Source organism: Bufo gargarizans, chromosome 2, assembly GCF_014858855.1.
Source record: "Bufo gargarizans isolate SCDJY-AF-19 chromosome 2, ASM1485885v1, whole genome shotgun sequence".
Taxonomy (NCBI): Eukaryota; Metazoa; Chordata; class Amphibia; order Anura; family Bufonidae; genus Bufo; species Bufo gargarizans.
The window spans coordinates 519910995-519935561 of NC_058081.1; the positions used below are offsets into that span (position 1 = coordinate 519910995).

Genomic DNA, 24567 nt, shown 5'->3' on the forward strand with positions numbered 1-24567 from the left:
TGGTTCTCCTGTTTTTGCGCAGGATGCCATCTTTGATTTTCATCACTTGCCTTCTGCCACTAACTTCCTGCTTTTCCTGAACGCCCTCATTTTTGACGGTCTCCTTTCTGCTGAGGTCTCTTTGACCTTTCTAGATGCACTAACACCCAAGAACCTCGTGCCTCACAATCTGCCTTCCTCTCCGCAGGACATCATGCACCAGAAGGACGATCGCATCGAAGAGCTGGAGGAGGCTCTGCGCGAAAGCGTGCAGATCACTGCTGAGCGGGAAATGGTGCTGGCCCAAGAGGAGTCCGCACGAGGCAGCTATCAGAAGCAGGTCAGCTGCCGGGTGCTGGGGATTGTGTTTTTGTTTACTACAAGCTTTATGTACATGCCCCTCTGAACTCAGCACAGTCCTCCAGGAAGGGGGAAGAAGTTCTATATATTTTTTTCAAACTTTCTCTGTCAGTCTTTACTGTAGTTCTGGCATTCTATTCATGCAACAGGAAAAGAAGGAGGAACTGCAGTGAAGCACCTTCTCATGTAGGGCACTGCTGCATTGGACAGAGGAAAATGTATGCACTTCATACCAAGATCTTGTTTCCTCTAACATCTGCCATCAGGGGGTGACAGAATCTGGTGACTACTATATGCACAGGGTAGTCACCCTATCCTGCTGAGATTTTGTGTGTTTGACCAACATTTCTATATATGCTGCCTCTTTTCATTTACTTTTCTATTACTCATATAGTGTTCTGTGTCTTGTTCTCCAGTCCCACCCAAAGCAACATTCAAAATTCTGCTGGCTGCCACTACGTTGAGATCATTATGACAGTTTTGGCTTACATTAGTGATCTCCAGCCTGTTAGGCTCCATTCACACGTCCGTATAATGGGTCCGCATCCGTTCCGCAAATTGCTGAATGGATGCGGACCCATTCATTCTCTATGGGGATGGAATAAATGCGGAGAGCACACTATGTGCTCTCCACATCCGCATCCCCCCCCCCCCCCCCCCCCCGATCTTCCGGTCCGCGGCTCTGGAAAAAAATAGAACATGTCCTATTCTTGTCTGCAATTGCGGACAAGAATAGGCAGTTCTATGGGGGTGTCGGCCGGGTGTATTGCGGATCCGCAATGCACTACGGCCGTCTGAATGGACCCGAACTCTCCAGCTATTGCAAAACCCCGGTATGCCTGGACAGCCAATTTGAGTCCACTCATGTCTTTACTGTGGAGAGGGTTGTCTATCTTATTCAGGCTGTACAGTGCTTACGGGGGCTCATTACTGCAGCAAGTGGGAAGCCAAGGCCCTGTGTAGGTGTGTCTGAGAACATGGTGGCCTAATTGGCTTAGTGAGATAAAAGAATGACCTGGTATAATGGATTAGCTGGCTCAGTGAGAAGATGTAATGGTTAGTTCAGTTTTTTTTAATGCAGTTTTTAAAACCCAAACCAGGGGTGTTTTCCCTTTTTATACATGTCCACCATTTATGATCTGTTCCTAGCTTTGGCTTCAAAAACCTGAAGGTGGAAGCCCAGCTGTACCCTGCATCTTGGAATTGTTGGCTTAGTAGTAAAGTGTACCATTACATTAGTTCCACTGCACAGGTTTGTGAAGTAGTAGTATGTGGCTCAGTAGGAACTTGCCATTGTGTCCATTACATTAGTTCCATTACACAGGTCTGTATGTAAGTATTATGTGGCTCGGTGGGAACATGCCCTTGGGTCTATTACATTAATTCTATTACATCGGTTTGTGTGGAAATATGGCTCGGTGGGAGCATGTCCTTGGGTCTATTACATTAGTTCAATTACACAGGTTTGTGTGGAAATATGGCTCAGTGGGAGCATGTCCTTGGGTCTATTACATTAATTCTATTACACAGGTTTGTGTGGAAGCAGTATGTGGCTCAGTGGGAACACGTCCTTGCTTTCATTACAATAGAACACAATTTGGCTGTGATGCACAACATAAGGAGGTAATGTGTGGCGTAGGAACATGTCCACTACATTGATATCATCATGTATTACTGGTATTGGCCTACAGCAGTGGTTTCCAACCTGTGGCTCTCCAGCTGTTGCCAAACTACAACTACAAGCATGCCCAAGATGCCCTTGTGTCCAGTACTTTAGCTCAGTAAGGGGCTTTGTTGCACAGTTTGGCTTGGTGGTAACATGTTCCTGTGTCCATTACATTTGCTCCACTGCACGGGTAGGTAAGGAGGTAGTGTGTGGGGCCCTGTACATTAGGATGTCTATGCCGTCAGCATGACACTGTGCCTCTGTAATCGCATGCTTCCCTCCTCTCTCTCTCTGCCTGTCTGAAGCTGTCTTGTGAAGCCCCGCATGATGCCGCTCATCCTGCCTTTAAGTGGTGCAAGGTATAGTGAGCACCCCATGCCCTGTCTGCTGTGATCATCCTCTCTGGATCCATGTGCCCATTGCCCTGCAAACCATCCCCCATTCCTGTGGCCCTCATCGTTCATACTCTGTCTGACAGTAATAGACCCTATTCACATGACAGTATTTTCAGTCCGCATCGAATCTGCATTTGTTGTGGATCACATGCAGACCCATTCATTTCAATGGTGCCACAAAAGATGCGGACAGCACACCGTGCGCTGTCCACATCCATCTGTCCGTTTGGCAGCCCCTCAAAAAAGATAGAACATATCCTATTTTTGTCCGGTTTGTGGACAAGAATAGGAATTTCTAGCGTAAGGCAGATGTGCGGGACCGCAGGATGCGCACAGCTGGTGTCAGTGTTTTGCAGATCCTCAATTTACAGACTGCAAAATGGATACTGTCAGTCATGTGAATGGAACCATCTTCTAATATTCAGTGTGACAACAGGCTGTAAAACGAGATGCGTTCCCTGGAGACTGTCTTGCTCTACTGACCTCTTGTGGCCAGTATGAACATCACAGCATTTCATACCGGAAAGTAAGTTACCCTCTGATGTGAGTGTCTCTCTATATTGCTTAATATGTGTTATGGTCACAGATCAATGAAACATGTTTGGACATTGCCCAGAAGTCTTCATCCCACCTCACCCCTGCCAACCCTGTGCCTCCTACCTCATGCCAGACATGTCCATTGGAGATTGGAATTAAAGGGGCCATCGATCACGAGAACGGGAGCCCACCTGAAATGAACGGAGCAGTCGGTCAGAAAAGGCTCAGCTATCCCTTGCACTCCCATAGAAATTAATGGAGAGGCGGCGTGCTTTTCCGACCAACTGCTCAGCCATTTCTTGGGGGCTTCATTGAGTACAGAACCCCTGTTCTCATGATCAGTGGGAATCCCAGCAGTAGGACCCCCCCACTGATCTGTGGATAGGGCATAACTTTCTATGATCAGAATATCCCTTTAGGACAGAACCTTGTGACCAGCAAACAAATGGTGATTTGGCAGCAGTGTGGGCCTGTAGCAGCTGGACCCTGACTACCTCCCCAATAGGACAGTGGAAAGGCAGGGGACTCCCATGTACCTGGCAGATCTCCGTGTCAGTGCCCGACCTGTGCACTGCATGTGTTTGTACTGCGATTGCTCTAGTTTGGAGCTGTGGTAATTGCTTATGCAGTTTTTACAGGTGAAACACTTAGATTTAAGATGTTTTATTGGTAAAAAATACATTCATTTTTTCCACCCCATTTTTAAAAATGACAAAACCGTAAAGTGTGAACCCAACCTGAAGTATTCGGTGGCTTCATCAGTTCACAACATCCATTGATTGCTCTCTAGCTATTTCTCCGGAGAGGGAGGGCTGTCTATTAATTTGACATGAGTGACCTGAACGAGGCATGGCGCACTGTGTGCCTCCCTCAGGTTGTTAGTTTCATATTAATTGATAATTTGTCACTCATAAGCAAGGGACCTCAAATCGTTGTCCCCAGGAGCTCCAACTGGATCATAGACTGTGGTGGCGCCATCCGATAATAAGTCCCGGTTACCTGGCGCTGCCATCTCTAATTTCCTTGGCAGTCTTCTTTTTCCTCTTGGCAGCAGGATTCGGGGAGCAGCGGATGCGACTTGTATTAATAAGATCTTCCAGATTACGTTGTAAGTTTATCCCGCTCTGGTTTGCTTATTTGCCTCGTTAATCACGCATCGTGGAATAACCGATTATTAATTAGTCGCCTCTGTCAATCATTGGTGACTCGCGGTTCTCATAACACAGCGGTAACATGGTAGCATGGCATCATTACATCAGAGGGGGCACCAAATCCGTGAACCTTCCCCAGCACGAAAAGATACCAGGCTAACAAATCGGGCCCCCCAGCCCCTAGTTAATTATTCTCCTGGACTCTTCATGCAGGACGGACATTTAACCTAATCCTCTTGTGAGTAGCAGGGACTGCTAAGGGAGGGGGGTGTCCCCAAAAGAGCAATGTACTGGTGTCCATTTGATCATGATTCCTCTTGTCCATGAAAGAAACGATCTCCCCCTTATGATTTCCACATATTTCAAGAAGCGGGTGGTTTTCTTCAGACTTTCCAGCTACTGCCAGTGGCGTCACCATATCTGACCTTTAGCAAAGAGTTGGATAAGATTATGGCTCTTTTCTTCTAAAAACAGTGCCACACTTGTCCCAAGGTCGTGTGTGGTATTACAGCTTCTTTATTTTTTTAAGTGAATGGATCTGACCTGCAATACCACACACAGCCTGTGGACAGGTGTGGTGCTATTTTTAGAAGAAAGCAGTCGTATTTTTCTAATCTTGACAACTCTTTAAAGCGGTTGTCCTATTAGGACAACTCACTTCTTAGGTCGTAGTAGGCCCTTACCAATCACTAGAACGTCAGTCTGTGCATCAGTGGTCAGGCTTCACGCTCCATCCAGCTCTACGAGGCTGTTGGAGACAGCCGAGCAATTGTACTCTGCTACCTTTGGCCAGTCCCACCTTGTCATTCAAATGGGAAGCATGGGCCCCCATGCTTGTGATCAATAGGGGCCCTAGCATTTGGGCCCCCATCAATCAGACTCTTATCCCATATCCAGAGGATGGAGGATAGGATGCCGTAATAGGAAAACCCCTTTAAAAAAAGCAACTGTTCTACAGCCATGTTTGATGTCTTGCTGGGATCTTTAGTACCACTGCAGCCACTGCTTTTCTTAAGGGGCATCTGTCAGCAGATTTGTACCCATGAAACTGTTGTCCTTGTATGTCCGCTTGGCAACTGAAGGCATCTGTGTTGGGCCCGTGTTGCGGAGAAGAATTAGGTTTTAATATATGCAAATGAGCCTCTTGGAGCAACTGGGGCGTTGCCGTTGGTCCTAGAGGTTCAGCTATCTGTGCAATTGCCGCACCCTTTGCGCTATGATTGACATGGCCAGGTGTTATGACGTTTTTACTGCCTGGCCCTGTCAAAGTGCAGAGGGATCGGCAGTTGCAGAGAGGGCAGAGCCTCTAGGTGTAACGGCAACGCGCCCGTTGCTCCAAGACGCTCATTTGCGTTTATTAAAACATAATTTTTCTCAGCAATGCGGGCACATAGGAACATGGGACCAACACAGATGCCTTCAGCTGCCAAGTGCACAAGTCAGCTAGTTTTATAGATATAGATCTGCTGACAGATGCCCTTTTAAAAGCTTCATCATTGTATAGTATATATATATATATATATATATATATATATATATATATATATATATATATATAGGAGGAGGTCCTACCACAGGGACCCCGTACCCCCTGCAGATTCCCTGAAATGACTGGAGCGGCTTGGTTGTACATGGCAGGGCCCTATTCATTTCTGCGGGAGTTCCAGAGACAGGCGAGTACACAAGAATGTACCATTTACTGACAGCATGCAGAGATCCTATAAAATCTGCGGATAATGTAATTAGGCAGTAAGTAAGCTCTACTTACAGAGCAATAAACTTATTCATAGGAATTTGCTAAATTGCTATTGTGTAAAGTGAATTGTACCAAATAACCAATTCATTTCTGCTACATCCGTACCTTTTAGGGGAGATATGAGGTTATCTGCACCCCTATGTAAATCAAATTTAGGGAGGGGGGGAGATTTATCATATCCTTGTACCTGATTTCTGGCCTATAAAAAGTTGCAAACCTTATGCTTGCGACTTTTTAGATGCCATTGCAACAAACTATTGTCCCGATTCCCAAGTGGCACTTTTTAGACACCCTTGCCACTTTTCCTAAAGAAGGCGTGGTGAAGATGGGGAGGGGGCATGGACAATGGCAGCCACAAGTTTTCTAGCACAAATGAAGACTCTGAGCTGCCATAGATTTCTGTTTAGAGGAGGATACACCTAATATGACGAGGCCTGCTTCTCATTAGATATTCGATCAAAAACTGGCGTGAAGACCTGGTCTTTGATAAATAATCTCCTAGTAGTTGCGCCAAATGACAAACTTCAGCTTATTCCATCACACAGACTCACCTCTGCTATATCTTTAAAGTTTTTCTCATTTAATTGTTCTGGTTTAGCATCACTACCCCACCTTCTGGAGTCAGCGCCATGCTGTGTAGGTCCCCACCCTGACGTCTGGCGCTTTCCCTGCGCAGCCACAACCTCACTCCACCTGATGTCCTGTGCAATTAAATGCTTTAGGTCAGAGAAGAGACCAGGTGACCGGGCCAGACGCAGACAGACTGTGCTTTGTTCCCAGAATCATCCTGATCCTTATTATCCCACCACAACACACGCAGGATAAATGACGGGCGCTGCTTGCGGAAAAGTTGATCGGCCTCATGGAAAAAAGACAAGTACTCCCAATGTGCTGGCTGCTGAGGACTGATCCCACATTCACTCACTGACCTTGGCTGCTAAAACCCGAGTCCTCTCTAATTATAATTACCTGGTAATCAGAGGGTTATTATGGAGACCGTGAAACCCCCTCTTGTTCAGGCCGCACATTGCTGAGGGGCTCACCACTCCTTCAAGGAACAGCAACATCTCACCAGGAAAGAGGGTGGCGGCAACCTCTGCAGCATGCCCTTTTCCCCTTTAGGAAGCCAAGATTCAGCCAAAATGATTGGTTTTGCCTGGAATTTTCACCCTGGCATCTGACGACATGGGGGTTTATACATCTCACCCTGTAAAATGACCTCAGCTTCAGTTCCGTTTTTATTTCTTATGCAACAAAAAGTAGTAATGACAGAAATGAAATGGCGGATAACCGAGAACAGTAGACAGTATTCGCTTGTTCTACAGTCAGCCTCTCCCACACAGGTTGAGTGCAGTAGATTGTGTTCTGTGGCTGATAACAGGGAGCAATAGACTGTATTGTTCTGCTAATGGAGATGAGACAGGCTGCAGTATCCCTCCCCTTTAATTCTGTGGTGTGCAGTGGGTTCTGCAGTCTATTAGCCCCCAGACGCCGCGGATCTCCTCTTCTACTGTCTTGGACTACACTTTATTTCCACATCTTTCTTTCTTAGGTTGAGGAGCTGATGATGGCCATGGAGAAGGTGAAGCAGGAGCTTGAATCCATGAAAGCAAAACTATCATCTACCCAGCAGTCACTGGCCGAGAAGGAGATCCACCTGACCAGCCTGCGGGCCGAGCGCCGCAAACACCTGGAGGAGGTCCTGGAGATGAAGTAAGAGCCGTGTGCTGTCCGCATCCGTGTGCTGTGTGCTGTCCGCATCCTTTGCTCCATTCCGTTGCCCCGCAAAAAAAATGTAGCAGTCCTATTCTTGTCCGTTTTGCGGACAAGAATAGGCATTTCTACAATGAGCCGCCCGTTCTGTTCCGCAGATTGCGGAAGGCACACGGGCGGCTTCCGTTTTTTGCGGATCCGCAGTTTGCGGTCTGCAAAAAAACGGAACGGTCGTGTGCAGGAGGCCTTTAGGTGATGAAGCACTGTCCTAAACTAATAATTCAACAGCTGAAGGTTTCTTTCTGCATATCGGGAAACTTGGTTGACTGATTGCACAACAAAAGGATTCGGGTAAAGGGGCTGTCTGGGTTCAGAACCTGGACAAACGGCTCTGAACCCGGACATGCCCATATTTTTACCCAGGCAGCCCCCCTGACAAGCATCGGAGCATTTCATCCTCTGGTGATCTCCATTGCCATGTGCTTCATCGCGCAGGGCAGAGGCATTTTCAGGAGATCCAGTGACATACCGGTCTCTTTAGGGCTGCCAGGCGGAAGCTTCCACCCTGCAGTGAGCCCGGTGACATCACCGGCACTAATGGGCGGGCTTTAGCTCTGCCCTAGCCTGTAAAACGGCTAAAGCTGGCCCATCAGAGCCAGTGACGTCACCGAACAGCAGTGTATTATTGTAGATAAAAAAAGACCTTGCCCTGTGCGATCCAGCGCAAGGCAAGGGAGCACATCGGAGCATGACATGCTCCGATGCTAACATTAGGGGGGGCTTCCTGATCTGAACCCGGACAACCCCTTTAATTTATAACGAGATGTGCGCCTTATCATAAATGAGGCGCACCTCCTGCAGCCCATACGCCCGAAGTAAAAACTACTTCAGCCCCTGACTGGAGTAGTTTTTACTCCTCTTTTTACACCTGTTTGCAGACGTACAAGTTAGGAAAATTGCCGAAGCCCCGGTCCAGCACCTTTCAGTTACATGAGTAAATCATAAAAACGCATGTGTGACAATATTTTGTCACAAAAAAAAAAGTCTTCAAACTATTTTTATGCAAAAAACGAAATGACCACGAAAGTGTTCGTTCACAACTTGAGGCCTTTAGGGCTCATTCACACAATCGTATGGCTGTAGTACCTTGATTGCAGACTGGTCCACAATACATGGGTACAGGCCGTTTGAACTCCATGCTGACTTGAATGTGGGCCAAAGGCATGGATCAGAAGCCCATGGAAATACTCGGAAGCGCTTTTGTGGGCTTTCAGGTATGTGCTTCCACACAGCAAAAGATAGGACAAGTCTTATTTTTTGCCATATTTTCCGGATTGCAGACCCATTCAGGTCAATGTGTCCGCGCCGTAATACGGGATTCACCCTGCCGGTGCTTGTGCATTGGGAACCGCTGTTTGCGGTTCACAACACAGACACGCCAACCATTTGGTTGTGTGAATGAGCCCTTGAACACAAAGTTTTTGCAGAACTTCTCAGAATACAGTGATTGGAACAGATGAAATTATTTGAAAGTCCCCCTAAATGGGGTAAAGTAATATTGTATACTCGCCACATATCCCCTGCCATGTCCATGTATGCCACCCCAATCCTCCCCTCCAGTCTTTGTTTACATGGCTGCAGCAGTGACCTAGCCATACAAATGACCACTTGTGCTTGGGTGCAGAGATCACGTGCTGTATACGGCTATGTCACCTCTGCATCGTGTAAATACAGGACAGGGGTGAGGACTGGACACGCAAGAGCCACTTCTTCTTCATGCACCCGGCACCCCCGCCAATCTGAGGATCGGTCATCAATATCTAAGCACTGCACAACCCCTCTAAATAATTTACATATAACTGGATAAGCCCTTGAATTGTGACCACCTTATTACACATTAGATGGTTGACCGAACCCGCCGAAAATGGTGGGTTAAACCGATGCACATCTAATGTGTACGGCCAGCTTAACTGTGAACAGTGACAAGACCTATGGCGGCCTTCCAGATGAATAAAATGTTAACATAAGACACTTTAAAGCTGTATTCCGGTTGGTAAAAAATATCCCCTATCCACAAGATAAGGGATAACTATCAGATCGGTGGGGATCCTACTTCTGGAACCCTGACAATCACGATAACGGAGGCCCCGTACATCCTGCAGCGCCCCTAAAAAGAACGGAGTGGCCGGTCGTACAGCGCTCAGCTATCCAACCAGAATACCCCTTTAAACCTTGTGCCTCGCAGTTGCAGCGGATTCTACAACAGTCTATCCAGTGTTGTGTGGTATTTCACTTTGGTCAGTTGGGGAAGATGTCAGGGCAGCGCTAGCTCGTTAACACCACTGATATCCGACAAACTGCTTAGACCTTATGACAATAGGGACCCCTCTCTTCTTTGCTGGATATGTTGTAAATCAGCTGGTTCTTAAAGGGGTACACCATCCTTTTTCTAAGGGCTCATTCAGACGGCCGTATGCTATCCGCAAAAATGCGGATCCTTTTTTTTTGGCGGATTAGATGCTGACCCATTTACTTCTATGGGGCCCTTTTCTATTCCACGGTTCCGCAAAACAAAATAAACATGTCCTATACTTGTCCGTGAAAATCAGGACATGGCCCCATTGAAGTCTATGGGTCCGCAAAAATACTGAATGCTATCAGTTTTTTGGCGGATCCGCAACAAAACGGATAGCATTCAGTACTTTTGCGGACAGCATATGGCCGTCTGAATGAGCTCTTAAAGTAAGCAGAACTTGGACTACATCATTGTGTGTAACTGTACGTATTGTCTGGTTCTAGACGTGTTGCAGGAGGTAAGTGAAGTCTACCTTCTGTTTCATGGGGTGCTCAGATTGCTGCTCTGTCTCTCCATACACTGCTAATCATTCATAATTATTACAGCAAATAACTAAACCAGCAGTGAGAAAGCTATTACATTACTGATGCTGAGTTACGGCCTCTATTATGCTCCAGTGATGCACTCACTGGAAAAAGTCAGCAAGTTTTTGTATTTTTTTTTAAAAGTTGACTGAACCCCCTTTAATGCAGGGGGACAATTAGCTTTCCGTTCTTCAGATCACTGTACCGTGCCGGCCACTTTCCAGATGGTAATGACCAGAGCAAGCACTGTACAGATGCTGAACAAGCAGGGTACGGGCTCATGCACACAACCGTATGTATTTTGCGGTCCACTAAAAACACAGAGCCGCAAAAATTATGGACGCCATCCATGTGCATTCCATATTTTGCAGAACTGAACAGCTGGCACCTAATAGAACAGTCCTATCAATAATAGGACATGTTCTGTTTTTTTTTTTTTGCGGAAAAGACATACGGAAACGGAATGCACACAGAGTAACTTCCGTTTTTTTTGCGGACCCGTTGAAATGAATGGTTCCGCATACGGTCTGCAAAAAAAAACGGACCGGACCTGGAAAGAAAATACGTTCGTGTGCATGAGCCCTAATACTGATATATGAAGAAGGCCGGGATGCATTCTCACATGCCAAATGGCACACTGTTATGTCCAGCCAAAGAGCTCTTGGTCTTCCTGATTCATTTCTTTGGAGGGTGGCTGCATACACTTAGCGAGCTCTTCAGCTGAAAACGGACAATCTCTAGCCATAGATTTATGATCTGTTACCAAAGTTGTGAGGGGACAGTTTTTTGTTTTTTTTTAAGTTGTCAGCTGTGGGGTAATGTCTGTAATGATATTATCACACCTGTCCTACAAATCGCGTTTCATACGCGTGTCTATTTAGGCGTTACCAGCAGAGGCCGCAGCGCGTCATAGGCACCGCTGCTCGCCAGCCGTGCATTCCTTCAGCACAGAGAGCGATTTTCTTTGTGTGACCCTCGAGGAGGCAGAATCCGCCCGTCAGTTTAAAATGTAATCGCTTACGTGGCAAATGAGGCGTGAAAAGAGTTTGGCAGTGACAAGGAAGCGGGAGCCAGGGGCCCCCCCCCGCAGCCCCCCGTCCTGGGGAGGAAAATGACACCGGGTCAGGATTAATCAGCGGCACAATAATAGAAAACACAATCCGTAATCCTTCTACCCCTCACAAAGAGCCAATTGTGAGGACCTGAAAGAAATAGGGGGAGGGGGGCGCAGGTTGTAGGTATTAGAAACCAGGACCAATGGACTCGGGATAAACCCTCTTCCAGGCAGATGCCATTAACCCCTCACAGCCAGAACTCCAGGACACTTCACTCATTCAGGTACTACCGTGGCCCAATCCAGGGTCCTAGCACTGCCACTACACATCCGACAGGTGCATCTGGGCTCCGGTATCCAGTTATCTGCTCCCAACAAAACCCCACACACAGGAGCATTTCCCCTTACAAATCCTTGCGTCAAGCGGTTAACAATTAACGTATACATGACAGGTCCCGTAGGTTGCATCGCCCACCTTTCCCTGATATTTCTGAATGGGAAATTTGATGTGTTGTATAAGTGCCATGTCTACCGTTCAGGGCTTGGGTCAATTTTCCGGGGTGACCCTGGGGCATTGCGCCGTCAGGTGTGTGCCCCCCGTTAATAATCGTTCTGCGTGCGCGTCCCCTGCACGTGTATGTTTGTGTTTCCGGAGCTCATGTAACTGGCTGGGTTCCAGCAGAAGGAGCCGGTGTGTGTAGGGGGGGGGGGGGGGGGTTGGGTTGGTGGGAGCCTTCGGTGACGCGTTTCACAGCCGACAGGAATATCAATTTATTTAATAACTTTCAGGTGAGGCTGTGGCCCTCTGGTATAAATGGAGTCCACTGTTCCCTCCCATTAGATGAGGAGCAGCACAGAGATCTCCGCTCTCCTGTCAGCAGAAAGGAATTTCTGCTTAAAAACTTTTTTTTCTCTCGGGCTTTATAGAAGGACGTCAACAATCATCCTCACAAAGTCACCACTTCTCCCCATTTTCTTTTCCCTTCCCAATAAATATAAATCCTGGAGGCATTCTGATTAGTTAATCATGTGTCTCTGGGAAAGCTGGGTTCAGGGGCGGATTGGCCATAGACCCTACAGCGATATTTCCCGGTGGGCTGATGCCCAGAGCGCCACGTAAACCCTTCTCTTGAACAGAAGCCAGGTACATAAATACTTAAGCATTAAGCATTAATTCATTTAGGGAGTATGTTGTGCTGCACTGTGGTATCTGGGGCCACTTTTAGTTATTTTTTTTCCCAGGGCCACTTTAAGTTCCCAGTCCGCCCCTGACTGGCTTTATTTTGCCATCAGCTTTTCTAGACTCCTGAATGTCCAAGTTCCCTAGTTGGGGTATGATATCTCGCCAGATAATGAGGCAGGACTGCCATTCCGGAGTCTGGAAAAGTGGAGTGGCAGACCCATCTCACCACACGGGTGTGTCTTGTCACTCATAGAGTTAAATAACTCTCCCGGTCTCTGGCAGAGTTGCCCAGAGAGGTGTGCATTGTGCCTTTAATTGCAGTGATCTGCGTTTTTAACTCCTGCAGGGCAGGTTGATCTTCCAGGTCAATTCAACATTTCCTGGAGTTAAAGGTCTCTTGACCTGGTCAATGGAACAAAACCCTTAATTCTCAGTATCTGCGCTTATTCTGTATATATGGACATTTCACAGTACCACTTCTCTTATCCTGTATACTGGGTGTAATTCTCAGTATCTGCTCTTATTCTGTATATATGGAGACTGCACAGTACCACTTCTCTTGTCCTATATGCTGGGTGTAATTATCAGTATCTGCTCTTATTCTGTATATATGGATACTGCACAGTACCACTTCTCTTGTCCTGTATACTGGGTGTAATTCTCAGTATCTGCTCTTATTCTGTATATATGGACACTGCACAGTACCACTTCTCTGTCCTGTATACTGGGTGTAATTCTCAGTATCTGCTCTTATTCTGTATATATGGAGACTGCACAGTACCACTTCTCTTGTCCTATATGCTGGGTGTAATTATCAGTATCTGCTCTTATTCTGTATATATGGATACTGCACAGTACCACTTCTCTTGTCCTGTATACTGGGTGTAATTCTCAGTATCTGCTCTTATTCTGTATATATGGAGACTGCACAGTACCACTTCTCTTGTCCTATATGCTGGGTGTAATTATCAGTATCTGCTCTTATTCTGTATATATGGATACTGCACAGTACCACTTCTCTTGTCCTGTATACTGGGTGTAATTCTCAGTATCTGCTCTTATTCTGTATATATGGACACTGCACAGTACCACTTCTCTTGTCCTGTATACTGGATGTAATTCTCAGTATCTGCCCTTATTCTGTATATATGGAAACTGCACAGTACCACTTCTCTTGTCCTGTATACTGGATGTAATTCTCAGTATCTGCTCTTATTCTGTATATAAGGACACTGCACAGTACCCCTTCTCTTGTCTTGTATACTGGGTGTAATTCTCAGTATCTGCTCTTATTCTGTATATATAGACACTGCACAGTACCGCTTCTCTTGTCCTGTATACTGGGTGTAATTCTCAGTATCTGCTCTTATTCTGTATATATGGAGACTGCACAGTACCACTTCTCTTGTCCTGTATACTGGATGTAATTCTCAGTATCTGCCCTTATTCTGTATATATGGACACTGCACAGTACCACTTCTCCTGCATTGTATACCGGGTGTAATTCTCAGTATCTGCTCTTATTCTATATATGGACACTGCACAGTACCACTTCTCTTGTCCTGTATACTGGATGTAATTCTCAGTATCTGCTCTTATTCTGTATATATGGACACTGCACAGTACCACTTCTCCTGTCCTGTATACTGGGTGTAATTCTCAGTATCTGCCCTTATTCTGTATATATGGACACTGCACAGTACCACTTCTCCTGTCCTGTATACTGGGTGTAATTCTCAGTATCTGCTCTTATTCTGTATATATAAATACTGCACAGTACCGCTTCTCTTGTCCTGTATACTGGGTGTAATTCTCAGTATCTGCTCTTATTCTGTATATATGAACACTGCACAGTACCACTTCTCCTGTCCTGTATACTGGGTGTAATTCTCAGTATCTGCCCTTATTCTGTATATATGGACACTGCACAGTACCACTTCTCCTGTCCTGTATACTGGGTGTAATTCTCAGTATCTGCTCTTATTCTGTATATATAAATACTGCACAGTACCGCTTCTCTTGTCCTGTATACTGGGTGTAATTCTCAGTATCTGCTCTTATTCTGTATATATGGACACTGCACAGTACCACTTCTCCCGTCCTGTATACTGGGTGTAATTCTCAGTATCTGCTCTTATTCTGTATATATGGAGACTGCACAGTATTACTTCAGAATTCTGTAATGGTATAATATCAGCCGCTTCTACATGGAATGGTTTTGTCTGAGCTAAAGGTCTAATAGGCTAATGGGATAGCTTAATGACCACACTAGGTAGCTGTAATTGATGCCATGTTCGCAGGCTCTGAGTCATTATGCTTATTATTTCCTGCAGTGGGTGAAGTGGTGCTGCACAGTCCTGCGTAATAAAACTGTACACCGCTGCTGCATCGGTTTTCCAGTTTCTAGATATCTCAGCATCTCCTGCTGTTGGAGCAGATCTTTGTTCCTTGGCAGTAGCCATGTGATATTGCAGACTGCACAGTGACCCCCGCCTGGTAGGGATCAGTCAGCTGGGGGGTTAGGATTAGTGTTCTGAATTCTGGGACCACTGAAGCATCACTGTCTGCTCATGTCAGGCCTGGAATGCAGGTGGGGGGTGTTGCTGCTGGGAAATAGGGGCTCCGAGGAATAACAGTGGGGGGTTTCTTGACCGATTCCAGGGTGGTAATTACCTGCTGAACCCTGTAATTTACTGGGTAGACAGCAGGATTAGCAAAGCATCAGGAATGGGGTCTTGTGTGTGTGGGAGGGGGGGGGGGGTCCAGTGGCATAGGTGATAGCACCAGGACACGTTGCATATAAAATGGTGAGGACAGTTTTTAGGTATAGAGCATTCCCAAAACAAAGTGTCACGCACAGATTATTTAATCAAGCACAGATTATTTAAGAATTGCGCTTATCTTGCTGTAATTCAATGATTGAGGTTTATATAGTGGAAGCAGCAGAGCCTGCCAGTAGCACAAAGTATTTCAGGAGAGGAGTGTGACGATCTTGTGGGATATGTTTAAGAAAACATGTCCCCACAGCAGTTCACAGTATTTCAGGTGTTCCTGCTATTACGATGGTAGTGAAGACAGCATCTTCTGGTGAAAAGAGCGGGGCTTTCAGCAGCACAGAGTATTTTATGTGGAGCTGATTTACTTATCCTATAGACGGTGTCTAGACCTGCACCAGATTTATTACAGAGGTTCAGACTAAACGATGATGAGTCTGGTACAGGGATAGACACTTTTCTGACTGTCTCATATTAGACTGCTCTTCTATCCCACAAAGTCTTTCCCGGTAATTGAACCCCCTCATCTCCCCCTTCTTTTGGGGCTAAGTGCGGGTAATTTTTCTAAACTTAGAACTGCCAATTTACTCCAGGATCTGGGTGAACTCTTTCGTAAACGTAGGCCAATGTTTCTAGAAGCACAGAGTATTTCAGGAGATGAGTGTGTTGATCTTATAGCAGTTCACAGATTAAAAGCTATGTAGTGGGGGAAGCAACATATTTCAGGTGTGGATAGTGGCGATCTTCACGTAGGTGTTTTTATCGCATTTTTAAAAAGCAACTCGACATGTATGTAGGGCCCTCAGCAGCACAAAGTATTTCAGGTGTGGATTGTGCTGATGCTATGGGAGACAGGGGAGTATCCACTCCTGCTGTCATGACGTTGGTGAGGACAGGGTGTATATCTTAATTTATATGTCCTGCTATATGTGACTATGTCCTTGGCCTGTTGCACCAGGCGTGAATTCTCCAGTGGTGTGTGGTGACCCAGGTCCCCCAAGTGGGCAGTTGACACCTGCTGGACTCTAGAGCCTGTTAACACTCCTCCTGCGGAGGTCAGACCCCCACTTAACATAGTTTATTTTCCACTCCTCAGCCCTTATTTTAGACTCTCGATATGCCGCTTGTCTGCTCCCCCTCCCCCGCCAGTCTCACTCTGTCCCAGTCTGTAATCTTCCCACCATGGGATTTTGAAGATTCTGTTCATCAATTTCTCTACTTTATCTGTATTTAGGAAAGCTGGGTGACCACCAATATGGCCGCTATCATTACAACTGTTACCATTTGTCACCCAGCTTTCCCAGACTGCTGAAATGGTTCATTGTATGGGGGCAGAGTACATATACTGAGCGGATCTGCTCTATAGAAGTGTGATTGTGGGGAAAAGTTAAAAATGGTGCAAATGTGCAAGCGATATGCTGAGCTCCTCATAGAAGATGAGATACAATACATTAGTCACTTTGAAGGTGTTCAGGATTCAATCAATTTCATGATTATGTGGCCCCCGGGGGGCGCTGTTTGAAGGGAGGGTTGAAGTTCTGCTGGGACGTGGTTGGTATTTATCTGTATATCTGATATTACATCTTTCTGCATTTCCCACCTCACAGACAGGAAGCTCTGCTCGCCGCAATCAGTGAGAAAGATGCAAACATTGCACTTCTTGAATTGTCCTCGTCTCGTAAGAAGAAGACGCAGGAGGAAGTGGCGTCACTGAAGCGGGAGAAGGACCGGCTGGTGCAGCAGCTCAAACAGCAGGTAAGACCCACCGCTTTCATCAGCATTAAATCTATCAGAAGGATGGGAAGACGACATGAATTCTTTACATGGATCTATCCTGAAATCAAGTCCTGTACTCCAGTCACATCCAGAGCTGAATTCTCAGTTCTCAGAGCAGTGCATTGTGGGAGCCCTGGTGACAGTGACACCGGTTAGAGCTGAGCTGTCGGGTTCTGTCACTGACTGGCTGTGACTGTAATTAACAGATAAGCAAAACTTGTTATTTGCAAAATTATTCAATGTCATTTTTTTTTCTGCCTACAAGAAGCATGTTTAAAAGGGTTAGGATATGCAGTATCTGGTTGGTAAGGGTCGGACACCCCGGCTGATCAGCTTCTGGAAGAGGCCGCAGTGCTCACGGAGCGCCGTGGCCCTCTTACTAGACCAGTGATTTCACATTATCGAGGCCCTAAGGGTAAGACTGCGTGTACACAAGACATTCGTTGGTCACATGACCTATGTACAGCTCCATCCCATTCAAGTAAATGGGGCTGAGCTGCAATAGCACGCAGAGCCGCAATGTGGTGGACGGTGCTGTGCTTGGTATGCGAGTAAGCCACAGAGCTCACCTGAGTGCCGCAGCCTCTTGAAACAGCTGATAGGTGGGGGTGTCGGGCGTCAGACCCCTGCTGATCACATACTGATGACCTATCCTGGACACTCGAACAACCCCTTTAGAGGACCTTTCATCATAAAAAAGTGTGTGCAATTCCTATACTACCTTATCGGGCTGCTGCCACTGATGTCCAGACACTTTTTTTTATTTATTTTTCAAACAAAAGGACCCGCTGTGCTCCCCGTTTGTTTTGTCGCCTCATATGCAATTGAGGCGACTTGGTTATAGTAGGCGTTGACATTTTAGTTCTGCTGGGCGAGGGAGCTCAAGTTCTTGCGAGAATTGCGAGAACTTGAGCTTGTAGACATCTGGACCGAGCGCGAGAACTTGAGCTTCTTCTCCCTGGCTAAGAGCGGGGCGCTGCGATTGGATGCGCTCGCTGCCAGGGAGAAGATAACCGCGCCCCGCAGAACTAAAATGTCAACGCCTACTATAACCAAGTCGCCTCATTTGCATATGAGGAGACGAAACAAACTAGGAGCACAGCGGGCGAACGGGGGTCCTTTTGAGAAAAAAAAAAGTGTATGGACATCAGTGGCAGCAGCCTGATAAGGTAGTATGAGAATTGCACACACTTTTTTCTGATGAAAGGTCCTCTTTAAGTATAGCTAGGGTTCCTGCCACCAGGCTGGTTTCCATTTAGATCAGGCATCCTTAAACTGCGGCCCTCCAGCTGTTGCAAAACTACAACTCCCAGCATGGTGAACCTTTTAGAGACCGGGTGCCCAAACTGCAAACTAAAACCCACTTATTTATCACAAAGTGCGAACATGGCAATGTAACCTGAATACTACAGTCCTATATAGTATATCGTCCATGTATCATTTAGCTATAACAGCCTGCCTACATTCAATGCGCTGCCTGCGCTGTTCATAGTGCGCCATGCGCTGATGAATGGCAGGGAAATTCTAAGGCATATTAATACACCATAGACTTTTTCCAGGGTGCGGGTGCCCACAGAGAGGGTTCTGAGTGCCATTGGTTCACCACCACTGGTCTAGACTCTGACTCCGAAAAGGGTTTTCTGGTTTAATATCCTCCGAGAGGAGCGTCTAGGGCAGGGTTCACTAACCTCCGACACTCCAGCTGTTGTGCAACTACAATTCCCAGCATGCACACTTGCTTGGCTGTTCTCCAAACTCCCAAAGAATTGAATGCAGCCTGCTGGGAATTGTAGTTTAACAATAGCTGAGGTGTACTCAAGGTTGCCGTATAGAGTGGAAACAAATGTAACAAACTCTCAGCTGCAAGAAGTAGTAGGTCAGTGAATGTTACTATTCACTAGCAAGAAGCAGAGGTCTTGCAAATGGTAAATAATGAAAGCCTAAAGCCTGTTATTAAGTTGTCGGGCATTTTTTTTTATTGTATTGAAGTGCCAGAGTCGTCTTCACTTTTGGCAGTAGCTTCCTTATTTCACTCTGGTCCTGAATTTAGCTGGGCTTTGTAAACCGTCTGTGATCTCTTGACATGTCCAGCCGAATACATCAGGACTGCTGGCATGTTCCAGGGTTACATATTTGGCAAAGTTGTCGAGGTGACTGCATCATTAGGCAGCAGAGCTGACACTTCTCACATTAGCAGCCACCTCGGAGCACAGTCACCTCCACTAACCCTTTCCTGGCAAGGGTGTACTTGGCCCACAGGGAGGTAGTGTATAAATCAGGACCCTGGCAGGCAGTTCTATGCTGGGATGATGGGGATGTGAGCCAGGGTGTGTGACACTCTGCAGATGAGGGAATGACATCAGATGGAGACGATCCCAGCCAGTCGCTGCCCCTTACACCTTCATGGGAAAACAAAATCTGCTTTACATGTCATGTAGATACAGTAAACAGGCAGTGCCCACAACCTGCGGAGTCGCTCAATGTGTGCGCAGACCACCTCTATACGACCACCACCTCCTTCCCTCCCATATGGTACATTCTGCACAAGCCAATGTTGTGTCACCAGAACGCCACATGGGCTGGACTATTTGTGGTCTCTGGAGAGGGGTGAGAGGATGCCTGCTGTGACTGCTTTGTATCACACCCTGTCAGAGAGCAATGCACGCACAGACCCTGGAAGGATTCACATTTTCCTGTCGCGAATTCCAGATGAGTCACATTAGTGATGCTGCTTATATTCCCCCCTGTCAACGGGCACCATGTCTGCTTAAATGTGGATGTCATGGAGCTGTGTCCACCACTGACTAGTCCTCTCCCGCCCAGGCACCAGCGGGCACCCATGCAACATAGGCTGGGCACTGCTACTCAATGTAGACATTATTACGGTTGTCACTTAGGTTTCCCAGTCTCCTGAACGCCTGGACAGAGCAGAGTAACCTGAACCCCTTCCCCACCCTGTAGTCTTCAGCTTGGATCTTCTTGATACAGATGTTCCATCCTTGTCCTCTTCCTGGTGGTGCTATCATCAGCACCAGACCCTCCCAAAACTTTGTCACCTGCTGCTCGGCCCCCCGTCTTTGAGCCATTGTCTCGCCAAGTGCAGATGTGGATGTTTTCCGCTCCATCCTGCTGCTGGAGGAGGAGTTCTGAAGAATCCGCAACTCTTCCTGTCATAATAAAGAACTCCAAGTTGGGTCACCCATCATTCCTGGGAGCAGATACACTCAGGATCAGCTGAATAGAAGAGGACAATTTCTATTAAGCAGGGTTTTTCCCCCTTAATTTGGAATATTCTTTTAAGTGTCACTCTGGAATGTGGCGCCCAACAGGTCATAATCGTCAGCTCTTCAGGCCGCTGGCCCAGCTTCTCAGGGACTCTGCTGTCCAATAACAGTCACTCAATCTGAAATTCCTCCACTGAGACATTAAACGGAATGAATAATCTGGAAAGAAGCCTCAGATCCTTATAGAAGTTACATAATGACATAGGAATGAGTGGGAAATCAGTAATCTCCTCCTTTAAAGAGACAGGGACAGATTCCTGACATAGCCCGTCTACTACCTGTAGTGCCCTCTCTGTGGGTCCCACTCTCACCATCAATCACATTGTTTTCTGTCTGTCAGGTGACGGCTCCCCCAGAATAGCACAGATTGTTCACTGCAGGAAAAGCAAACAACCGTTCTCATCAATGTTACTGATGAGCGAGGCTCCAGAATGTCCGTGTACCATAGAAGCAGAACATCTCTGTCGTGGTGGAACTACCAGTCCCAGTGTTTCTAATTTGTGAACTACTGATAAGCCTATGCAATACCAGAGTCCCCTTATACAGTGTACATATAGAATGAATTTATATAAAATGTTAGTCACTTGGTATGTTCATTACATTACTCACTATTCTGCTGGTGAAGTCACTGTGTACACACATTACATTACTTATCCTGTACTGATCCTGAGTTACATCCTGTATTATACTCCAGAGCTGCACTCACTATTCTGCTGGTGGAGTCACTATGTACACACATTACTTATCCTGAGTAGAGATGAGAGAATTTCCACTTATGAAATTCGTTCACACTTTGTTGGTAAAAGGTGAATTGCGTTATGGATTCAGTTACCACCGCCTTTAGAGGCATTCTGTTATTCATTCCGTCATAATAGAAGTCTATGGGCTGCAAAACGGATCCCCTACATAACAGAAACAGGACAGATCCGTTTTGCAGCCCATAGACTTCTATTATGACGGAATGAATAACGGAATGCCTCTAAAGGCATTCCGTTATTCATTCAGTCATAGAATTGCGTTATGGTCTGTGGTAACGGAATCCATAACGCAATTCACCTTTTACCAACAAACGAAGTGTGAACTATTTTCAAAATATGAAATTCGCTCATCTCTAATCCTTAGATACATCCTGTATTATACTCCAGAGCTGTACTCATTATTCTGCTGCTGGAGGAGTCACTGTGTACATACATTACTTATCCTGTACTGCTCCTGAGTTACATCCTGTATTATACTCCAGAGCTGCACTCACCATTCTGCTGGTGGAGTCACTGTGTACATACATTACTTATCCTGTACTGATCCCGAGTTACATCCTGTATTATACTCCAGAGCTGCACTCACTATTCTGCTGATGGAGTCACTGTGTACATATATTACTTATCCTGTACAGATGCTTAGTTACATCCTGTATTATACCCCAGAGCTGCACTCACTATTCTGCTGGTGGAGTCATTGTATACCTACATTACTTATCCTGTACTGATCCTAAGTTACATCCTGTATTATACCCCAGAGCTGCACTCACTATTCTGCTGGTGGAGTCACTGTGTACATACATTACTTATCCTGTACTGATCCTAAGTTACATCCTGTATTATACCCCAGAGCTGCACTCACTATTCTGCTGGTGGAGTCACTGTGTACATACATTACTTATCCTGTACTGATCCTAAGTTACATCCTGTATTATACCCCAGAGCTGCACTCACTATTCTGCTGGTGGAGTCACTGTGTACATACATTACTTATCCTGGACTGATCCTGAGTTACATCCTGTATTATACTCCAGAGCTGCACTCACTATTCTGCTGGTGGAGTCACTGTGTACATACATTACCTATCCCATATCTATACCGCCAGCTTCCCCCGCACATGAACACTCAGGAGTGTCTTTGTTTTTGGAAACACTGAGTTGTTTCCTGTTTTCAGTCACATGTAAAGCAGCATCTTGACTGTGACTTACAAGCCCAAGTTGAAATAGTTTGGCCTTTGAGTAATATTTACCCTGTCCCCAGGGGGTCACATCGCTGTGTGTGTACACCCCCACCCACTGATTGCGGCACATCTGTGCATGTTTTTCTCTGATGTTTCATGTATGTGTTCAGCTGTTAACCCTTGTAGTGGCTGGGTGACCCCTTTAGTGTGTTTGACTTTGGGGGGGGGGGGGGGGGGGGTGTTATTGTAGAACAATATGTGTTGCTGAGAGGCCACACTGTCAATCCTTTACTGTAGGAATCAGGTGTGCGCTGCCCTCCCAGGCATCAGTTTTTCTCTGTAGTCAAGTCCTTTAGTTGCCTTATTGTGCCAGTTTTTCTAGCTCTGACTAGACGTCCAGAATCCTGAACAGCAGGTCTTCTTAAAGGGGTTATCCCATGATTAATGTAAAAAATGAAAATCGGACATCATATAGAACATGACAATCTCTTTCTAACAAAGCTAGAACCAGCCCTGTACCTCACATGGATCCAGAGATATCCCCATTCATTGCTCAATTCTTTTGGCTGCAGCTCTCTCCCTGTAACTGTCGCAGCTTCTAACTGAAGATAGGGCAGAGGCAGGTGAAGGATGGAACTGAGCATGTGTGACCACCTAAGTGAGGTGCACAGCTAAGTAAGGGAAAAACAAACAGCAGGTGGCGCAATACAGATAGATTGGTTATACTAAATTTTTAATTACATGCAATTACAAAAATATTCAAATCCAGGTGCTAGTCACCCTTAAAGCACAGTTAGGCAGATTTGCCTTGAAAGACTATAGGAAAGCTGGGTGGCAGTTACTACAGATATGTCAGAAATGAATGTATGGAAATTACAGATGAGGACAACTCTTTGGGGGTGAAATGCTGGTTTCATAGACAGTAGATACGCTCATAGCCTTTAGTCTAATTTTTTATATCTTTCTCATTCTGGTCACAGACACAGAACAGGATGAAGCTGATGGCGGACAACTACGAAGCCGATCACCTGAAGACTTCTGCACAGTCCAACCAAACTAACCACAAGCCCTCCCCTGATCAGGTTGGTTGGTCCTATGTTACTTAATGGGGCTGCATTGTCTTTATGTGAAATACCGAAACTGATATCTCTAATACTCACATAGATGGGCGCCAATATCCGTCACCTCATAGTGATGGTCAGTGAATGTGGCGTGTCCACAGTCACAGGGCTGGGCATCGTATTGGGTGGAGTCTTGATGTAGCTTCTGTCCTTCTCTATAGCTGGCCATACACATTAGATAGAAGCTGGTTGATGGCTGAACAGCAGTAGAACACTCATCTGGTGGACCTTCCTTTCACAGACATGGTCAGACACATTGTAGTCCATATTGGCCGTTACAGTTGTTCAGACATGTGACATACATGTTGAGTGACACCAGACGATGAACGGAAGATCTTTCTGTGAACGTTCTTTAAAAGTAAAATCTTTTGTCTGATTATCAGACGGAAATATTAAATAATATTAAAGGATAATGATCGCTCATCGGTCGGCTAAAACAATTGATCTTTGTTCAATTTCAGCCTATAAACATTTTGTTTTGGTTGAATTTGTCCCTTTTGATCAACTTTAGACGAATGTGTATGACCACCTTAAAGCGGACCTATGACCAGAAAACGCAGTGCAATCTGAAAGCACTATGTTATAGAGCAGGAGAAGCTGAGCAGATTTATATATAGTTTTATGGGAAAAGATTTTGTAAAACTTGTAATTTTTTACATTTATTTCATTGCTTTGTCCACCTCCTGTGAACATCTATCGGTACAGGGAGGAGACGTCATCAGTGACTGACAGCAATCTCTCTATGCACACATACACACAGTGCTATCAATTACTGATCACACCTCCTCCCTGTACCAATAGGTGTTCACAGAAGGTGGACAAAGCAAAGCTATAAATGGATAAGTTACAGGTTCTGACTCTTTTCCCATAAATCTTTACATCAATCTGCTCCGCTCCTCCTGCTCTATAACATGCTGTGTGCAGATTGCATTGCATTTTGCATTCACAGGTCATCTTTAAGTTTCCAGGTAAGTCTCCCGAATACATTCAGCAGCTTTAG

General features: G+C 46.0%; 1 protein-coding gene across 1 annotated transcript in view; it reads left to right on the forward strand.

Annotated features, from left to right (window-relative positions):
* The window catches only part of ERC1 (ELKS/RAB6-interacting/CAST family member 1), a 132146-nt gene that overhangs the window by 91346 nt on the left and 16233 nt on the right, over window positions 1-24567 (forward strand). The window contains exons 14-17 of the mRNA XM_044277489.1: window positions 188-319; window positions 7397-7557; window positions 17056-17203; window positions 23427-23528. Of these exons, the coding sequence (XP_044133424.1) occupies window positions 188-319; window positions 7397-7557; window positions 17056-17203; window positions 23427-23528 (543 nt within the window). The remainder of the gene's footprint in view (window positions 1-187; window positions 320-7396; window positions 7558-17055; window positions 17204-23426; window positions 23529-24567) is intronic.